Source organism: Andrographis paniculata, unplaced genomic scaffold (assembly GCF_009805555.1).
Source record: "Andrographis paniculata isolate CXL003 unplaced genomic scaffold, ASM980555v1 Contig65END, whole genome shotgun sequence".
NCBI lineage: Eukaryota > Viridiplantae > Streptophyta > Magnoliopsida > Lamiales > Acanthaceae > Andrographis > Andrographis paniculata.
Window position 1 is genome coordinate 4,072,846 of NW_026137601.1, and position 21,106 is coordinate 4,093,951.

A 21,106-nucleotide genomic window follows, 5' to 3' on the forward strand; every position below is an offset into this window, starting at 1 on the left:
AAACAACACGACTCAACCGAAGCCGAACACGAGATGACTCCACCGGATCTAAAAACAACATGACTCCACCGGAGCCGAAAGGAGATAACTCTACCGGAGCCAAAAACCACATGACTCCATCGGAGCAAAAGACGACATGACTCCACCGGAACCTAAAACGACATGACTCCACCGGAGCCGAAAACAATACGACTCCACTTGAGCCGAAAACAACACGATTCCACTTGAGCCGAAAATGATATGACTCCACCGGAGCCGAAAAACGAGATGACGCTCTACCGGAGCCGAAAACGAGATGACTCCACCGGAGCCGAAAACCATAATCGCAAACATCGGACAGATCAGATCTCACGCAGGGAACAGACAAACATCGAAAAGATGGCATATCATACACAGATTTTCAGATCGCACGCAGGCAACAGACAGACAACGACAAATAGCAGATCGCATGTAGCAACAGACAGACAATGATAGTTGGCAGATCGCACGCAGCAACAGACAGACAACGGACATATGACAGATCGTTTCAGATCGCACACAGGAAACAGACAAGCAACGAAAATTTTATATTGCACACAGGCAACAAAGACGAGACAGATTTGCAAAAATACAACTTGCAAAGGCATGATTTCAAAATCACAAGACCTCCGGGTACAATCCAGGTTGAATGTACCCGTAGAAACACGGATTGGTAGGCTATATCTACGGCACGAGGAATAAGGACTCTGATACCATGTTAGAAATTTTGGGGGAAAATAATGAGATTGTCTTATTGATCATCAAAATAAGGAATATATATATAGGCAATACAAAATAGACTCGATATCGATAGACTCAAATATAAGTAATCTAATATATGAATAAGATCAAATCTAGATATAAATCTACTAAATCTAAAACTGAATATATAAAATATCTCAACAAGTACCATTTCTTTATATTTATACTTTTATAAACATAACATATTAAATTGTATTTTTTATTTTAAAAAATCTTTTTATTATTTTTTAAAATAATTCCAAAACAAAAGAATTGTCTTACTTATCGAATTATATGGTAAAAAATTTAATAATAAAATTTTACAATCAATAAAAAATATACAAATTTTTTATTACATATATAATTATAGTTTATTTTGTGTAGATACCAATAATAAATTCATTAATATGCAAAAAAAAAAAAAAAAAGAAAAGAAAAACCTTTTAATAGAGAATGTATTAACTACAAAAGTCGTTACATTAATCTCTAATTTATTGATGTTTGAATAAGTAATCAATACCTAATTCACTTAACTCATACGAGGGTATTTATGTCAATACACCAGGACGAGGAAATCTCCGAATTACCCTTACGGTTATATATAAGAAATATCACACTCCGCCATTGCGTTCTTCTTTCACGCTGAAGTTCAGAGAGTTTTTACAGAGAAGAAGACTTTTCATCAATGGCTGCCTCAGATGAGATTGGATCGCTCGCAAGAGCTTTCTCAGGTAACATTTCTGTGTATTGGCGCATATTCTTTGTTTAATTTTAGCTGTGAATCGCAGTAATTAATTTTGGCGGTAAATGATGTGATTAATTAGGTATTGGAGTGGATGAGAAGACGATGATATCGATTTTGGGGAGGCTGCATCCAAATGAGAGGCAGAGCTTCAGAAAAGGCAGCCGCGACTTATTCGTGGAAGATGAGCGTCAATTTGAGCGATGGAACGATCGCCACATCCTCCGACTTCAGCACGAGTTCTTACGTCTCAAGGTATGTATCTATGTATGTACATCACTGTGAATTTTTCAATAGTTTTTCACCAAAAGCAGAAGATATCGGTTTCTGATTTACCGTTTTTCGTGAAGTTAATTACTATTTGTCTTTATCGTTGAAATCGTAAGGTCGCTTAAAAAATTTAAAGGAACTCTGAGATTTGTTTTGTGAACCATATTAGAATGAAGGTAATTTGTAATTTACCTTTGAGAGTAGTAGAAGATTTTGAATTGTAGATTAACCATGGTGTTAAAACCATCTCTATCTGAATATATATATATATATATAAAATAAAAAATAAAAAATAAAAAATAAAAAATAAAAACTCAGTGGGTTTGATTTGATTTGATAAATGCTATATATATATTTTAATGTGCAAGCATTACAGCTGGAGTTAGAAATTTTATACTGAGGTCATTTGAAAATGTAAATTTGTTTGAACAACATCAATTTTAAATTTTTTACACTATTTACTTTTTTTTATTATTTTTTAATATCAAATTAAATATATATTTTATTTTATAAAACATCACATCAATTATTATTTTGTTATTATTTTAAATTTCTTCTGAAGTTTTATATAAACAATAATATAATAATAAAATAATTAATAAAAGATCACAATGAAATTGTGAATAACAACTCTTTTAGTATGTTTGTTCGTGGGTTTTAGCTGATTTGAATTTTTTAATAGTAAAAAATTAAATGTAAATATTGATGTAATATTTTGAATGCAAAATAAATTTATAATAAAATATAAAAAAATAATAATTATTTAATTTGATATTTTTTTTAAAAAAAATAATAATAAAAATTTAGGATAAAACTCGCATAAGAACGCAACCGCAACCTTTTAAATTTAAGAGATTAGTTAGTAATGATTTTATTTATTTATTTTTTTAAATAATTATAATAATGCATCACCACTCCATTCCATTCCCCACATGTTTCAGATCACCCTTTTGTGTCCCCCCTCCCCCCAAAAAATAGTACTAATAATAACAAATTGGAAGAAAAACTGTTGGTTTGTGTGGTTTGGAATGAACATGATCTGATATTTTAATTCTAACATAAATTGCTAATAATGTTGAAATAAATAATAATAATAATAATAATAATAATAATAATAATAATAATAATAATAATAATAATAATTATTTAGATATATCATTTTGAATAAAACATGATACTGATATATCTTTTAAGTGCTGAATAAAAATTTATCTCGTGAAATGAAGTAGTATATTCTATTTCCATATGTGAAGCTTTCACTCGTTAAATATATATGTATTATAAAAGAAGATCATAATTCACTAAAACGAGGTGAGGTGTTGGAAGATCACTTAGGGTGTGTTTCTTCAGGGATTTCGGGAAATTTGGGTTTGAATTTGATTTTTATTTAAATTTTGAGGTAAATTTGAATTTTGATGTTTGTTTTATATTTAGATTTGGTTGGAGTTTAGACAGTTTTGATATGATTGATTTGATGAATAATAAATATAATAATATAAATGTGCATAATAAAAGTAAGATTTAATTGTGAATTTATATTATATCTATATATATATTTCTAAATTTTTATTGATATGTATTATAAAAAAATTTTTCTACAAAATGACATATATATTATATATATTTTATTAAATTATATTTCCTCCGTCTCAAACAAGATGCTACATTTAAGTTGAACACGAATTTTAGGTGAGAAATATTAAGTAAGATAATTTAATAATTAGGTGATGTGATGTGATGGAGAAAAAATTGTATATTTTATTTTTGTATTAGGGTGATGTGATGGGATAAAGTGTGTGGATATAAATTAAGTATAATTAATTATTTCTTAATTTAGAAATGTTGCAAGAGTTTAGGACATACCAAAAAGAAAATATTGCACAGTATTTAGAACGGAGGAAGTAGGTATTATAAAAATTTTAATTTACATTTATTATTTTATTTTATTTCTTTTTTTAAAAAAAAAGAAGAAAAAAGACAACAACAAACAATCTACTCTTCTTAGAATATCAGCCGATGTCTTGTAGGGATGATCTCGCGCCTTTTCCCTCCTCAACAGTGTCCGAAGAGTAAATTTCCCCAAACTTGTTCTAAGGAAACACACTCGTACTATGTAAAAATTAATAATGTATTTTTAATCAATAAAAATTTGAAATGCAAATGATAGTAATTAAATTAAATATTAATGAATTGTTTTAGGATGCAATTGTGGTTTGGACAATGCATCCATGGGAGAGGGATGGCCGGCTGGTAAAGAGGGCATTAGAGGAGGTGCCTTTTCAAGCTGACATCCTTATTGAAGTTGCATGCAGCCGATCATCCGACGAGCTCTTAGGCGCACGCCGAGCCTATCATTCCCTAACCGATCGCTCCATTGAGGAAGATGTTGCTTTTCGCATCCATGGCCCCGAGAAAAAGGTTCCAACTCCAATCCCGATCCAATTTTATAAGTGTGTTTAATTTTAAATATATATATATAGTAGGATTACATATATATTATGTCAATTGCACGTGGCGGCGGCTACAATGCTGAATGTAAAATTTTACATTCAGTGCTGCGCTGAATAGCACACCGTGTGCTACCGGACAACACACGGTGTTACCATAGACAACACACAGTATACGTTAGTTAATATACTACACACACAACACATGATATAGTCTCACATAATACATACAATGCTTAATTATGAACAAACAACACATGTTTTTATTACAAACAACACATGTTGTATGTAATAAGGATGTGCGCTGTTTCTATATTTTACATTCAAGACCGTAATCTTCCTCGTAAATTTGTCTGTCTGTTAACAACGTAACTAACTGTTATCCACCGTATGTGTATATATATATATAACAAATATAACAGCTCTTGGTTGCGCTCGTTAGCGCGTATCGTTACGAAGGCCCCCGAGTGGATGAAGAAGCTGCGAGAGCTGAAGCCAAGTCCCTTTCAGATATTCATAAGCAATTAGGCCTCCAAATTGATAATGAGGAGGTTATTAGGATATTATCCACAAGGAGTAAACTCCATCTCCAGGCCATCCACAAGCATTACAAGGAAATCACTGCAGGCAATAATTTGGATGAGGTAATATAATTAGGTATTTAAATTAAATTAAATTAAACTTCCCTCGGTTCAATTGGATGATCGATCTTCTTGCCATTGTCATGTTGAATTATTGAATGAAGGATGTTGATGGGTACTTGAAGCAGACAGTAGAATGCTTGTGCACCCCTCACAAGTATTTCGCCAAGGTAATCTACTAATTAATTAATTAAAGTAATAGTAATGTTTCTTTTGATAAGTTTGAGAATATTTTTATCTTTCGAAAAATACAGAATTCAAATAGTAAAATATGAAAAAAATTTGCTAAAAAAACAAATCCTATGTATAGGTATTAAATGCGTCGTTGGACCCGTCGGGGCATGAAGAAAAGAAACAAGGGCTGACTAGGATAACGGCGACTCGGGCGGATGTAGATATGAAGCAAATCAAACAAGAATACCATGATAAATATGGTGAGGATCTCTCCACAAAGGTTGCTCAAGTGGCTAATGGCAACTATAGAGATTTTATACTCACTTTGATTAATGCAAGAGAATCTTGATCGATCGATCATTCCGTTTGTAGTAATGACACTCATTTTATATATTTGTCTTTTTTTTTCTTTTTTTTTAAAAATAAGATTCTATTGATGTAAAATTGTTATAAATGTGTTGTGTTGCGTGCATTGAGTATTATTATCATTATTATTGTTATTATCATCATTTACTTTTATAAATTTTGTATTGCTGAATATGTGTTGGAAATTATATTATTCGTGATATTTTGATGAAATTCGTTGTATTGTAATTATATATTCATGTTGCTATTGTTAAGAAGGGATCCGAACTTCTAATCTAGAGGAGATCTCACATTTTTCACGGGATATATTTAACACTCTCTCTCGAGATAATAATCTAAAAAATTCATACAAGATCCAAACCAATACGAACACCATGGCTCTAATACTATGTTAAGAAGGATCATCCGAGCATTCAACCTAAAAACCAATTAGTGATAGATTAAGTCAAGGGGAGATCCCACATAATATGTAATATATTCAACAGTTATAATCATAAGTTAGATTGAAAAATTGTACGGGAATTCACTAGGGCATTAATTTTATATACTTATATGAAACGTGATAAATTGTACTGTACGATTGTTTACTTCGAATTGATTGCATTATAATACTAAGGATTATTTCAAGACATTAAATAATCAAAGGATTAATTAATATAATATTAATGTTTACTTTGATAGATTGAACAATATATAAAATTATATAATGTTTATTTTGTTAGATTATATGACATGATTATTATTTTTTTATTCGAAATGCTCTTCATAATCATGCATATTATAAATTATATATAATATGTTTTATACATTTTATTCATTCTTTCCAACTATAGCAATATAATATATAATAATCCATTAAATATTAATTGTGATATTATTATGATATATAGAATTTGAAATAATATTTTTTATTATAAATTTAATATATTTAATTTTATCCCAAAATTATAAATTAATTTTTAGCAATATAATATATCTCATTCTTATTACTTTATATTTATTAATTAAGATAAAAAAATTATAATTACTTTTCAAATGAATTCAAAATAAAATGTAAATAAATATAAAACAAAAACATTATTATTATTATTATTATATTAATATAAAATAATTCTAATAATTTTCACTATATATTTTATCAAATAAATTATTACAAACATTTTTATTTTTTAACAAAATTATTTCAACAAACTCATATTACTAAAGTGTAGGTCATTGATTTTTTCATTCGATACCTATATATATATAGTCGATGAATTACCATAAAAATTTGAAGCTAATGAGTGTGCGAAGAAGATTTGAGAAGTGTGAGCAAAAAATGGATTAAGAATAAAAATAGTTTAGTAATTTTATTAAATTGTATTAAATAATATTAGGATGTTAGATTAATAATACTCTAAATGTGATTATCTCGGGCCCAGATACTTTAAATCAGGATAAAATAATATTATTTGACCTAATCGTTCGAAGTAAACGCCCCCATGTATATAGTAAGAATGCCCGCGGCATGATGTAACCCAATGTATGTTCTTTTCCGTTCGTCATCATCAGGTATTATAAGATGTAACATGTTTGAAATAGAGGATTGGAAGGTGAAACTTAACCATAATTTGATATATATGAAAGAGGTTAGCTAAGTAATTATAATTTATTTGATTAATTTTTAATTTATTCGCTGATTTACGTATTGATTCATAAATTTGTTCTAAATCTTCGTATTTTCAAGACTGTATGCTTAATCATAATTAATGTATAATTTATTTTTAATTCTATATTTTTTAGCGTGAATATTTAGTTTATAGACGGTATGCTTTATAAATTTTGGGAATGTAATATCAACCAACAAGATCAAACTGGGACAGCTCTATCATTCTAGCGGAAAATAATTTTTTCTTTTTTCTTTTTTAAAAAAATAAAATAAAAAGGGTCTGCAGAACAGCAGCGCCTTTGCCTCTGCTCTGTCCCATTCATATTCTGATTCTATAATCTAATACTCCCTCCGTCCCATGTAACACGAGTGTATTAATGTTGATACGAGAATTTAGGTAAAGTATAATTAGTAAGTAATTAAGAAGTTTATTAGTAAAAATAATTATTATTTAATAAAAATAATTATAGGTTAAGATTATGATAAGTAAATAGTTTAATTAAAATTAAAAAAATTATAAAATTTAAAATTTAAAATGCGATTAAAGTGCTTAATTATATTTCCAAAAACAGAAATGATCGAAGATTTTTGGAGAGTTTTTAAAATATCTTTTAAGATACAAAAAAAATGATATATGTATAAAATGAAAATAGTGTCATGTGTGTTCGTGTAGTCACTCCAAAAACTTCGTCAAAAATAAAAAATCTCTTTAACCGGTGAGTGTCCGGGTCGAACTCAGGGAATATGCAAATATCCTATATTTAATTAGAAAAAGTGCAATGAGTTAATGCAATCGAAGAAACTGAAAAGATAAATTGCGGAAATTAAATCTAACTAAAAAGCGATAAAATATACGTATCTCGAAAGGGATGAAGCGAGGCGTTTGTGTCTGACTTTTGCGTTCCTTAATGACTAGATTTCCATGGATGAAATGAGCGGGATGACGATGGCGTGATAGCGAAAAATATATGTATAATTGCGAGGCGGCACAAAGATATGAACGTGATCGCATTTGCTCGCTTAAGCCGATTCTCGACTCGGTTGGTACTTGATCTTGGGGGATTTACAACGAGGCTTCAGCGACACCCGGCGAAGAACATTATAAGCAAGAAACCCTACTGTTACTAGGAATCTCTGTGACCCAATAGACCCCCGCCTATGCCCCATGAATTATTCTTCCAACCGTTCCGCTAGTGGCTCTACCCCTTTTATTACCTCTCTTTAATCGAAATCGAATTCAGAACAGCAACTAAGCAGGTCGACAAGGCTCCCGCGTACTTAGCTACGTTGAACTACCCGGAAACCGCTTTTGGCGCATAACAGGGCTGAAATAGTCGATTCTTCTGTCGCCCTTCCGCAACCTTGTCGAAATCCAACTTGAACAATTCAAATCGAACATGGAATTTTTGGGTGAAGGTGATGTGGAGAAATATGATAGGAATTTTACTAGCTAAAATAATATGCTGAAATTAAAAGAAAAAGGGGGAGAAAATCAGTTTGCTCGCGACACAAAACCGAAAATCTCGTATTATTAAACTAGATAAAAAAAATACGGAAGAAAAGAAATGGAGAAAATATAATGTATATTATTGTGTATATATGGTGTATATATATATCTATGGTGTATCTATATCTATCTATGGTCTATATATATATATGGTACAATTAGAGGGGATATTTATAGGGGAAAAGCTTCTAGAAGCTTGACGGTTACAACCGCCAATAAATAACTAATTCTAAAAATAACTACTAACTACCTCTAAAAATAACCATAAATAACTAACTCTAAAAATAGCTACTAATATAACTACTAATAACTACCTATTTTCTAGAAGGTTTTAGAATAAAAATTACACAAAATAGCCAAAAATTGGCTAAAAAGTAGTGCAGGATTTTAATTAAAAGAGCTGGGAGAGTGTAGTAAATGCAGGAGCTGAGGGTGCAAGAGACATAAATGCAGCAGAATTCTGTGCAGGAATTATTGTGGCGGCGCAGTAAATGCACTGCTAACCAGCGGCAATAAATGCAGCGAGAAGTCGCCGCTTCGCTCACTTCCACGTATGGCTTTCCGCTCCGCTCATATTTTCGTGTCAGCCGCCGCTTGAATTCCGTGTTAGCCGCCGCTTGAATTCCGTGTTAGCCGCCGCTTCGCTTTCCGCGCTCGCTTGCCTTCCGCGCTCATAAATACAGCCGCCGCTCGCCTTCCGCGCTCATAAATACAGCCGCCGCTCGCCTTCCGCGCTCGCTTGCCTTCCGCGCTTGCGCACTCCTATGTAGCCGCCGCTTGTCTTCCGCGCGGCCGTCGCTTACCTTCCGTGCGGCCGTCACTTGTCTTCCGCGCTCGGTTGACTTTGACTTTCACGCGTTGACTTTCTGGCGTTGACCGTTGACTTTTGTTGACTTTCACGCCGGTGACTTTTTTTCGCTTCTGAAGCCATTTTTTCACTTTTTAAGGCCAGTTTTGGGCTCCCACATCAGTTTTCAAGCATTATTTCACCTATATAAATAATGAACATCTTATAAATATTTCTTTAAATAAATAATACTTATTAAATAAAATTAATTTAGTTAAAATTAAATACTTAAATAGCACATAAATAATGCCAAAAAATATAATTCAAGAAACACATCAATTAATTTAATTTATACACCAAAATAATTATAAATTGCACTTAAAAACTAATAAATTAATATTATACAAACAATATGAAATTAATACAATTATTAGAATAAATTAACATAAATGATATCAAAATTTGACATAAATAAATAAATAATTAAATAAATATAAGCTATAAAATATGGCAAAATCAAGAGTTATCAAGAAATGACAAGTTATGTGGGACGGACGAAAATAGAAAATAAAAATAAATTATGTGGGACGAAAGGAGTATATATATATTTACTCTTGATTTTGGTTCGCCACGAACCAATATTTTTTCTATATTTTTTAAAAAATTTTAGATGGTGGATCCTACCACAGATATAATTTTTTTTAAAAAAAAATTTAGATGGTGAGTCCCACCACAAGTATAATATAAATTTTTTTTTTATTTTCTTTTAAAATTTTTAGATTGTGGATCCCACCACAAGTATAATATATAATTAAATTATATTTGATTTTCTTAATTAATTAAACATTTTTAAATAATACTCCCTCCGTCTATTTTTTTATTGTCCTAAAGTATATTTGTATAATTTTTTAGATAATTGTTTTTTAATGCAAAATGTGATATAACTAAAAAAATAAATTGAGGATATTATAGTGGAGTAAGTAGAAAAATGGTGACAAATTTGATCATTATTTGTTTAAATAAAGATAATAAAATTCTGAATGGATAAATTTTTATTATACATAAATTTGACGGATAAAAAATGTGACATAATTATTTCAATCGGAGAAAGTATTTTATAATTTAATTATATTAAAATGACATTAAGAAATTAGTGAGGCCCACTTAAAAATTAACATAAAATTTTTTTTATTTTTCTGTGGGGTCCACTTAAAATTAACAATAATAAAATAAAATAAGGATGGGTCGGGTGCTGCTGTTAAAGAATAATACTACTAATATACATTATTAGCAAGTAATAAGAAATATATTAAAGAAAATAATTATAAATTAAAATAATTAAATAGAGTAATTAAGATTAAAAAATTATAAATTATGAAAAAAGTTGTGGAATGAAAAGGTATTATTTATATAATTTTTACATAATAAATAAATAAATAATACTAAAAATTGATCGTGTAAAATAATTTAATTTATTCAAATAATTTTCATATTAAAAATTCATATTAAAAATAATTTAATTATTGTATAACAATAATTAATTTTAACAATTTAATAAAATGTATAACTATTCCGTGCATAGCACGGGGTCCACTCTAGTACTTAACAATAATTAATTTTAACAATTTAATAAAATTTATAACTATTCCGTGCATAGCACGGGGTCCACTCTAGTACTTACATATTATAATAATAATAATAATAATAATAATAATAATAATAATAATAATAGCAATAAATAATAAAATAAAATTACTATACAAATAAACTTTTACTGAGCCGCTATGATTCTTCTTTTATATCACATATATAATAATAATAATAAAATCATATATATAATATAAATACTAAGTATATTAATAATATATTTTTTTTAGTTCATTCTGGACTTTCAGCGACCAGTTCATTCATATTAAAAGTTAAGTTCAAAATAAAATCTGACGTATATCCTTGTGAACTGAGTGCAAATGTTGAAGATGCCCAGCCGAGCGACGCAGCAATGAAGACTCAATGCAGCGGCATGTGCCCTATGTCAGCAAAAATCAGCCCTGCTGCCAGCGAACCGGCCTGTTAGCCCGAACCAGCGGTACGATTTGTCTCAGCGCCCTCTTGAGTGGCGACAGAAAATGAGCGGCATCTTCAGTCAAGCGATGCCTGCAAGCCCCTCCTGCAAGTGACACCCGATTCTTTGTTTGAAGCCAAGCGGCAAGTGAGCAGCGCTGTCGTCCCAGCGGCGCATTAACCAACGAGCGAATCAAAGGAGACTCAAAAGAGCAGAACGGTGTCTAGCGTAAGTGAACCAGCCGGATCTGGAAGGCTTTTATCTTCTTTAGTTGGTGATGTCCACTCAGGTAAGTTTTGACCACATTCATCTTCAACAATCATATTGTGTAGAATAATGCATGCAAGAATTATACATAGGAAATCGCTTGTCTGTCATAGTCTCGCCGACATTTGTAGTATGCGTCATTTCTGTTAAAGTACCTGGAACACTATTTCAATATCTTTATGATAGGCCTCTTGCAATATTTTAAAATCTCTTTCTTTTGCACACATGTGATTTCTTGTAGCTTGCATGAAAATAGCATGCTTATAAGATATTATATCTACCAAATAGTAAAGAAAGTTATATTGTGTCCCATTTCCATTGACCTTATACTCAATAGGGGTGTTGTAATATCTATGTGTTAGTAGAATAACGGGAAATGATCTAACACAACAATATCATTGTTTGTCCCGGACATACCATAAAAAGTACGTCATATCCAAAATCTCGAGATAAGGAAACTTGTAAGATTAAAGATGGATAATCATAACGCCTATTGTATTGACCCCTCCATGAGTAACTTTACGCAGGACTTCTTTCAACAACATTAGTTGTATTGCAATCATCCCATTCTCGTCCAATTTAGCCCAAGCAATGTTATTCAATCATGTACTCTACCTTCCATCAATGCTTTCTTCAATCCATCCTGAACTAGAATCGTCCGCATTTGAATTTTCCAGATAGAAAATGAAAATTTTCCATCGAATTTCTCAATTTTGAATTTTGCAATCAACATATTTCATTGTTAAACACTCTAATACACTTGTTAGGGATTTATGCACCTAAAAGTGCGTTGAAATTGCAAAAACGGAACAAAACACAATTGAAGCACAAAAAAATATTTCAAAATACATAAAAAAAATACAAGATTTATATGAAAACCCAAAATAGGAAACACCACGGGATGAAGAATTCACTAGATGAATCGAATTATTACAATATTACAAATATAATGATTCACGTGTCTTTCACCCCAAAAATATATCATCATATAATATAATAACAATATATCGAACCAAGAATGTACATAAATAAACAGATAAAGTACATAAAAGATAAATAGATAATACATTCAAATTAAAACATGTAATACATGAAGTAGCACTAAAATCCATAAACTCACTAGTTTTAAGCCTTAAATCAAACAATTCAATCACAATAAACATTAAAATAATGAGACAAACCATTGAAGAGAATTATATATTCCCATTAAATTAGATATTGACATATTAGAATTATTATAGAAATGAAAATATTGATTATCATCATATAGTATAACATGAACTTATCTTCGCTTGAATGATGTTTGTTAATGATGCATGCACCTGAACACGTAACTTCATCAATCATATACGAAAATCTTGACTTGACACTTGACTCACGCACAAAAAGATTTATCTTGTTTTAGATTAAAATCATAATGTGTGCATACTTTGTCATCGTCTCACTTTAAAATTCATAGTTATTATTATTGTTGTTGGTGTTGGTGTTGGTGTTGGTGTTGGTGTTGTTGTTATTATTATTGAGTTTTTGAGTTTATAATAGTTAAAATATTGTTTAGTTTTTACTGATGATATATTTTGTACGTATATTTCATTTATTGGATAAATGATTAATATAACTTTATTTTTTTGGGAAAAAATGGAGATTGTTTCGTGTAGGAGTTGCGATAGTCCGGTGCGAAAGTGTTTGTGCAGAGTGTGTGCGAAGGTGCAGTCCCGGATATATTAGAGCTTAGGTTGTGGAGATTATTATTTTTGGTATGATAGATGGTGTGGGAAGCAGTCCCTTTTTGCATGTCGAGGAGATCGGTCGCCAAATTTATTTGTTCGAGAGATGTGGGATGGCGGATCTTGGGATTTGGAGCTGTTTCGGGCATATGTGCCGGAGTCATTAGTTCATCGTGTCTCAAAGGTTCCGATAGATAGATTATCGGATGATAGGATGAACTAGGTGGCCTTGAGTTCGAGCATGTTCTCGACATTTTCAGCTTCTTCGGAGCTTTGCCAAGATGCACGTATGAGGATTTGGCTATCCGGTGCTATATGGTCGCGACTACTTATTCCTATGATGTCAGTCTTCTTATGGAGACTACGTAGGCAGCATTTACCGGTTAATGATATCCTTCGACATCATGGGATCCCCATTGTTTTGAGATAATATTGTTATCGGGCGGAGGAAGAGACGGTTTCTCACCTTTTCTTTGAGTCGGCGGCTATTAGAAAGGTGTGGTGCCACTTTGCGGCACTCTTCCGGATCACGTTTCCAGAGACATATATGTTGCGCCTTATGATATCTTCTTGGAGGCTTTTGATGACACATGATCAAAGCATTCAGGTGTTCATTCCGATGTTGATTATGTAGTGTTATTGGACCTTCAGGAATGATGCAAAATATTGAGGTATTATTTTTTTTCCATCTTAGAGGATTATTTGGCATGTGCACCTATACTTGCAAATACTTTGGCACTCCAGTATCCTTTTCCGAAAATATTGGAAGAGAGATCTACATATAGCGATGAACCTCGGGTATCGGTACCCTCCGTCAACCCCTCGTCCTCCGATCCTTGTGCGATGGAAAGTGGCAGCCCCGAGATGATTTAAGCTCAACATGAATGGAGCATCAATTGGGAACCCTAGGTCGGCAGCTGCCGCCGGTATCATTCGAGGCGCTGCAGAGGCGGCGGTAGCAGCCTTCCAGGCCTTAATCGAGAGAGCGAAAAACACTTTTGCGAAGTTCTATGTGATTTGCACTGGTGTGGAGTTAGCGTTGGGTCGAGGCTATTCACCGTTGTGAATTCAGACAGACTCCACCGCTTGCATCTCCTTGGTATTTTCGTCGATCGAACATTGGGCGCTCCAACCCCTCCTTCTTTGGCTTCATTTGCGGCTTCGGAACATCACATGGAGGATTATACACATTTTTTGAGAGGAAAATCGAGTTGTGAACTCATTAGCAGGTATGGCGAGCACACTCCCCGAAGCGCGGATCCTTTTTCCGGAGGACATCCCCCCGGCAGCTCAAGGGTTTCTTAGAGTAGATGAGAGTGGACTCCCGAGTTTTAGGTTCCAGTAGATTTCTCTACTTAGTTTATATTAGGACTTATATGCCTTGGTTGATTTTACTAATTAGCTTTTGATACTGCCTACGTTTAGTCTTATAGTTTGGGACATTGACTATGTCATAGTTCTTTTGATCCTGGTCTTTTGACCGGGTATGTAGACAACTCCTTTGAGTGTAGACAAAAAAAACATTTATGACAAGAAACACATTTAGAGTATAATATTATTGTTATGAGAAAACGAAAAAGAAAGCAAATAAAGAACACAGAGGTTTTATGTGGTTCGATGACGGTGTGTCAACCTACGTCCACGGGCAAGAACCGGAGAGATTTTATTATATTGATTCAGAGATTTACAATTACGTCATCCGATTAAGAACCATAGCTGTCTATTTATAAGCACCCAAAAACATCCTAAACCCTAAGCCTATTTGTCATTAATTAGGATAAGCCCAAAAGAAATCCTGCCAATTGAAACAGCCCTTTCGCTTTGGTTTCGGGTTGGGTAGACCGCTAAATCCAAGTCACGTTTCAACAATCTCCACCTTGACTTGGAGTTTCTCCAACCGCCAAAGGTTCGTCAGTATCTCTCAGTCGTCTCATTCCTGCCAGATACCCCAAGAGGGCTTTACCTCCTGCGAATATTCACCAAGTTCAAGCAGTACTCAAACTTCTCCGTCGGTAGCGCCTTTGTCAACATATCAGCTGGATTGTGTTATATAGCTATTTCTGAATAGAAAACTTGTCTTCCTCCATAACATCACAGATAAAATTCAACCTTACATCAATATATTTGGTTCTCTCATGATACACTGGATTTTTAGCCAAACTCAAAGCACTTTGACTATCACAGAATAACACCGGATCTCCACCTTCAGACTCAAACTCTGCACCAGACCATGTAACCAGATACCCTCCTTAATACCTTCAGTCATTGACATGTAATCCGCCTCAGTCATCGACAGTGCAACCGTAGGTTGTAAAGTAGACTTCCAACTGACTGCACATCCAAACAGAGTGAAGATAAAACAAGTCAGTGATCTTCGTTTCACCAAGTCACCCCCGTAATCAGAGTCTGCATAGCCAACAAGACCATCACCATGGCCTTTATCATCATATATCAGACAAATATCAGACGTTCCTTTCAAATATCGCAAGATCCACTTTACAGCTCCCCAGTGAGCTTTACCCGGATTAGCCATAAACATGCTCACCACACTAACCGCATAAGCGAGATCCGGTCTTGTACATACCATCGCATACATAAGACTTCCAACTGCACTTGAATATGGAACCGTCTTCATGTAACTAACCTCTTCATCTGTAACCGGTATAGTGCTTCGATCAAGTTTAAAGTGTGCCGCCAAAGGGGTACTTACTGGTTTGGACTGATCAACAAAGAATTCCTGCAAAACTTTCTTAATATACTTTTCTTGAGAAACCCATAGCTGTCTTGCTTCTCTATCACGCCAGATCTCCATACCAAGTATTTTATTTGCCACACCCAAATCCTTCATCTCAAACTCACCCTTTAGTAAAGTTTTTAAGTCATTAATTACACCCATGTTTTTAGCTGCAATTAACATATCATCCACATACAACAGCAGATACACGAAGGAATCAATAGAAACTTTCTTCGAGTAAACACAGTTATTAAACTGATTACGAGTATAACCATTAGACACCATGAATGAGTCAAATCTCTTGTACCATTGCCTTGGAGATTGCTTCAAGCCATACAGAGATTTTTTTAACAAGCATACCTGGTCCCCTTTAGAACTGTAGAACCCCTTCGGTTGAGACATGTAAATCTGTTCTTCTAGATTACCATGAAGGAATGTTGTTTTACATCAAGCTGCTCCAGCTCCTGATCAAAAGCATCCACCATTGCCAAAAGAACCCAAATAGTTTTTTGTTTCACCACAGAAGAAAAGACTTCATGGTAATCGATTCTTTCCTTCTGTGAAAACCCTTTTGCCACTAGTCTCGCCTTGAACCTAGCAGGTTCAACACCAGGAATTCCCTCATTTCTTTTAAATACCCACTTGCATCCCACTGGCTTCACCCCTTTTGGTAATGCAACAAGATCCCAAATCTTGTTCTTTTCAAGAGACTACATCTCTTCATTCATTGCCATAATCTAGGCTTCTGCATCTTTACTCGCCACATCTTCTTTATATGTCTTTGGCTCATCAGAGCCAAGATCATCACCAACCACCAGTGCATAAGCCACAGAATTCATGTCGCATGTATTGACACATCCTGCAAACCTAGCTGGTTTATGAGTATTTCTCTTTTCCTTTCTTACTGCTATGGAATCTTCAACCCCAGTACCAGCGTCATCAGTTTCCCCCTCAACAGGTTTCCCTTGAGGTTTTGACTGATCTGGTTGATCGGATTGATCAATAGTATTATCCTGCTGCTCTTCCTCTAACACAACTCTGTCAGGAGTCTCAAACTCCACCCTCTGGTTAGCACCACAATCTTTTGTACCTGCAATACTTTCACAACCTCTACTCTGATCAAGCATAGCAGATTCATCAAAGGTTACATCTCTGCTAATAAAAAATTTACCAGGATTTTTACCTTCTGTACACCACAGTCGATAACCTTTTCCTCATGTTGCATACCCTAGAAATATGCATTTTACCGCTCTCGGCTCCAGCTTACCATCATTCACATAAGCGTATACAGGGCATCCAAATATTTTTATATTAGAGTAATCAGAGGGTTTACCGGACCATACCTCTTGAGGAGTCTTTAAGTCAATTGCAGTTGATGGAGATCTATTAACCAGATAACTAGTAGTGTTAACTGCTTCAGCCCAGAATTGCTTAGATAAGCCAGCAAATATGCGCATACACCTAGCACGCACCATGAGGGTTTGATTCATTCGCTCTGCAACTCCACTTTGTTGTGGTGTGTGTCGTACAGTACGGTGCCTCACTATACCTTCTTTCTTGCATAAATCATCAAATGGAGCGTTGCAGAACTCCAACCCATTATCAGTTCTTAGAGTCTTGACCTGTTTACCGGTCCGTTTTTCAACCATGGTTTTCCACTCCTTGAATTTCCCAAACACCTCATCTTTAGTCTTCAGAAAGTACAACCAGACTTTTCTCAAATAATCATCTATAAAAGTGACAAAGTAAGAACACCTGCCCTGCGATTTCACCGGAGAGGGACCCCATAGATCTGAATGAACATACTCCAAAATTTCTTTTGAAGTGTGATGACCGGTACTAAACCTCACGCTGCGTTGCTTCTCTTTTACACAAGCCTCACATAATTGAATTTTACCTATCACATCCCCACCAAATAAACCCTGTTTGCTCAACACAGACAACCCTAGCTCACTCATGTGACCTAATCGATGGTGCCACAAATTTGTCCTCTCATCATGTTTATCCAAGGATTGGGATACCGCCGCCGTTCCCATCACTGAACTGCCCTATAGAAAATAAATTTCATGCTGCAGTTTTCCCTTCATCATTACCAGAGCACCTATCAGGACTTTCACCCACTCACCTTCACCATGATATTTTAAACCATTATTGGCTAAGGTGCCAAGAGAAATCAAATTCTTTCTGAGTTCAGGAACATACAAACAGTCAAATCTCTTGACAGTACCGTCATGCAATTTTATCTACACTATCCCACTATCTTTATGGCTAGAACCCCATCATCACCTAACTTCACCGTTCCATTCCACTCCTTAAAATAAGTGAGTAGATCACGAGAGAACATCATATGGTGAGAAGCACCAGTATCCATAATCTAGGAATTAGTAGTTTAGCACTACACGCTGTCAGAACTTCACCAAAGTCCCCATCATCAGAACTGTCTTGTACCACAGCAGCACTGCTGCCACTGTTACTATAATTAACCTTTGTATTTCCCTTCTTTTGGACAATCCCTTTTAACGTGTTATTTCTCCTTGCAAAGATAACACTTGACTTTGCTAGAGGATTTTAGTTTTGAACGCGACCTCCCATTCCCGTTACCCCTTTCATGTGGTCTTCCCCTACCTGCAAACAGACCTGAACCAAAACCCTCTTTTAGAGAAACCTTTCTTTTCAATTCTTTGGACATAAACGCATCTTTCACATCATTAACAGAAATTGTAGTTCTACCATATAGCATAGTATCTACAAAATTCTCATATGAACCAGGTAGTGAACACAATAAAATTAGGGCTTGATCTTCATCATCTATTTTAACCTCAACTCCTTAAAGATCAAGAATGATACGGTTAAAGGTATCAAGATGATCCTTTACCTGAGTACTTTCGGACATCTTGAGGGTGTAAAGACGTTGCTTCTGATATAGCATGTTCGTGAGAGAATTGTTTTGGTACTTCTCACACAGTTTATTCCATAACCCAAAAGCCGTTGTCTGATCTACAACCTCCCGTAACACCTCATCAGTAACTGACAGAAAGATCGCGGAATGAGCCCTTGCCAAAATCTCCTTATTTACCTCCTCCTTTGTGTCTTTAGGAAACTTGTCTTCTCCCTCCAACGTAGCCGCACATTCTTGTTGAACCAGAAGTGCCCTCATCTTGACCTTCCAGAGAAGTCATTTGACCCATTAAACTTCTCCAGATCAAACTTATACGAGGACATCTTCAATCAATGAGATATGGCTCTGATACCACTTGTTATAAGAAAACGAGAAAGAAAGCAAATAAAGAACACAGAGATTTTACGTGGTTCGGTGACGGTGTGTCAACCTACGTCCACGGGTAGGAACCGGAGAGATTTTATTATACTGATTCAGAGATTTACAATTATGTCATCCGACTAAGAACCATAGCTGTCTATTTATAAGCACCCCAAAACATCCTAAACTCTAAGCCTATTTGTTATTAATTAGGATAAGCCCAAAAGGAACCCTGCCAATTGAAACAACCCTTTCGCTTTGGTTTCGGATCGGATAAACCGCTAAATCCAAGTCACGTTTCAAACAATTATATTCTAGGATTGCTTTCACTTCGTGATACTTATAAGGCACATCCTCTATCAAATGAACATGTAGGTGTCATTGCCACGATTGTTTTATTTTGTCTACACCAAAAAGAAAATATGAAATTGGGTATTAATTGGAAACATATCATTTTGCATAAAGGGTTTGATAAATCAAAGCAATAAAAAAAAAAAAAAAAAAAAAAAGTTAAACAACACATTAAATTTTATACCAACGCATAATAATGATAATAATAATAATAATAATAATAATAATAAAAATAAAATAAAATACAATGCAAATATTGTTTTTAACATACTCTTGACCACAACTATAAAAACGCTTAACCATATCACATAGTATAACCAATTCACTCTCTCTTGATAGTAACAAATTAACAAGACAACTACAATTTATGGATTCTTACTAACTATAACTAAAACTAAAACTAAATATATTATTATTTCACAGTATTTATTTTATATATCAAAATATTATTGCAAACTAGACATACTAAATGAGAATATATATTTACATATATTCTTGGCTAAATGAGAATCTTATTTGCTCTATATTTTTCGTGTCAAACAGCTACAACAGTGCAATAAGCTCATGATAAATTTACAACAAATAATTTATCATACAGACAACAATACTCTTATAATAATAATGATATTTAATAAACTTAAGGTGACAAAATATCATTTTATATTAGAGAATCATGAAATAAAATTCATCTATAACGGATCTATCGTCTAAAAAAATAAAAAAAATTAATCATAAATAAAGAAACCCAACAATTAGATAAACAAACCTATCTAAAATAATTACAAAAATTACGAAAGTGTGCAGAAATCATACCGTGGGTTTTGGCTCACGTGGGGTTCGGAATATCGATTCTCCGACTATGACTTTAAATAACGATCGTGCCGGCAATTCAGAAGGTCGATTCTTCAAATTTGCGTAGGTGATGAAATAGGTTTAGAAAATTAAAATCGATTGTACTTATTGGCTTGGATATGTCATGACTTACAAACTTTTTTAAGCAAATGCTACCTTTGGTCTAAAGTCTTATTTACTTTTTGCTTGAATATTAATTAGTATATCAAAATATAGTACAAATTAAGAAAAAATTACAGAAATACTTAATTAGTGTCTTATAATACTAATAGAATGACATATCTAAAAAAACAAATTATACAAATTTAAAGATATTTTTAATGTTAAGTACAATGACACAAAATATAAATATGACCTTCTAGGCGGACGGAGGAAATATTAAATACTAATGTATTTGATATGCTCTAACATGCATGGTGCTCGCCTTCTCCGGGGGGAGAGCTGAAGCCAAGAGTCATCACAAGAATATGAGATTAGCGAATTTCCGGCTAGTCTAATACTCATTCTGTCCGC

General features: G+C 33.5%; 1 protein-coding gene across 1 annotated transcript; it reads left to right on the plus strand.

Annotated features, from left to right (window-relative positions):
• The first annotated feature begins 1,387 nt into the window (after positions 1 to 1,387).
• LOC127262647 (annexin D4) lies at positions 1,388 to 5,573 on the plus strand. The gene is made up of 6 exons (XM_051291435.1): positions 1,388 to 1,490; positions 1,584 to 1,756; positions 3,971 to 4,189; positions 4,641 to 4,862; positions 4,964 to 5,029; positions 5,170 to 5,573. The coding sequence occupies exons 1-6, from the start codon at positions 1,445 to 1,447 to the stop codon at positions 5,380 to 5,382; spliced, it is 939 nt and encodes a 312-aa protein (XP_051147392.1). The 5' UTR covers positions 1,388 to 1,444; the 3' UTR covers positions 5,383 to 5,573.
• The last annotated feature ends 15,533 nt before the right edge of the window (positions 5,574 to 21,106 follow it).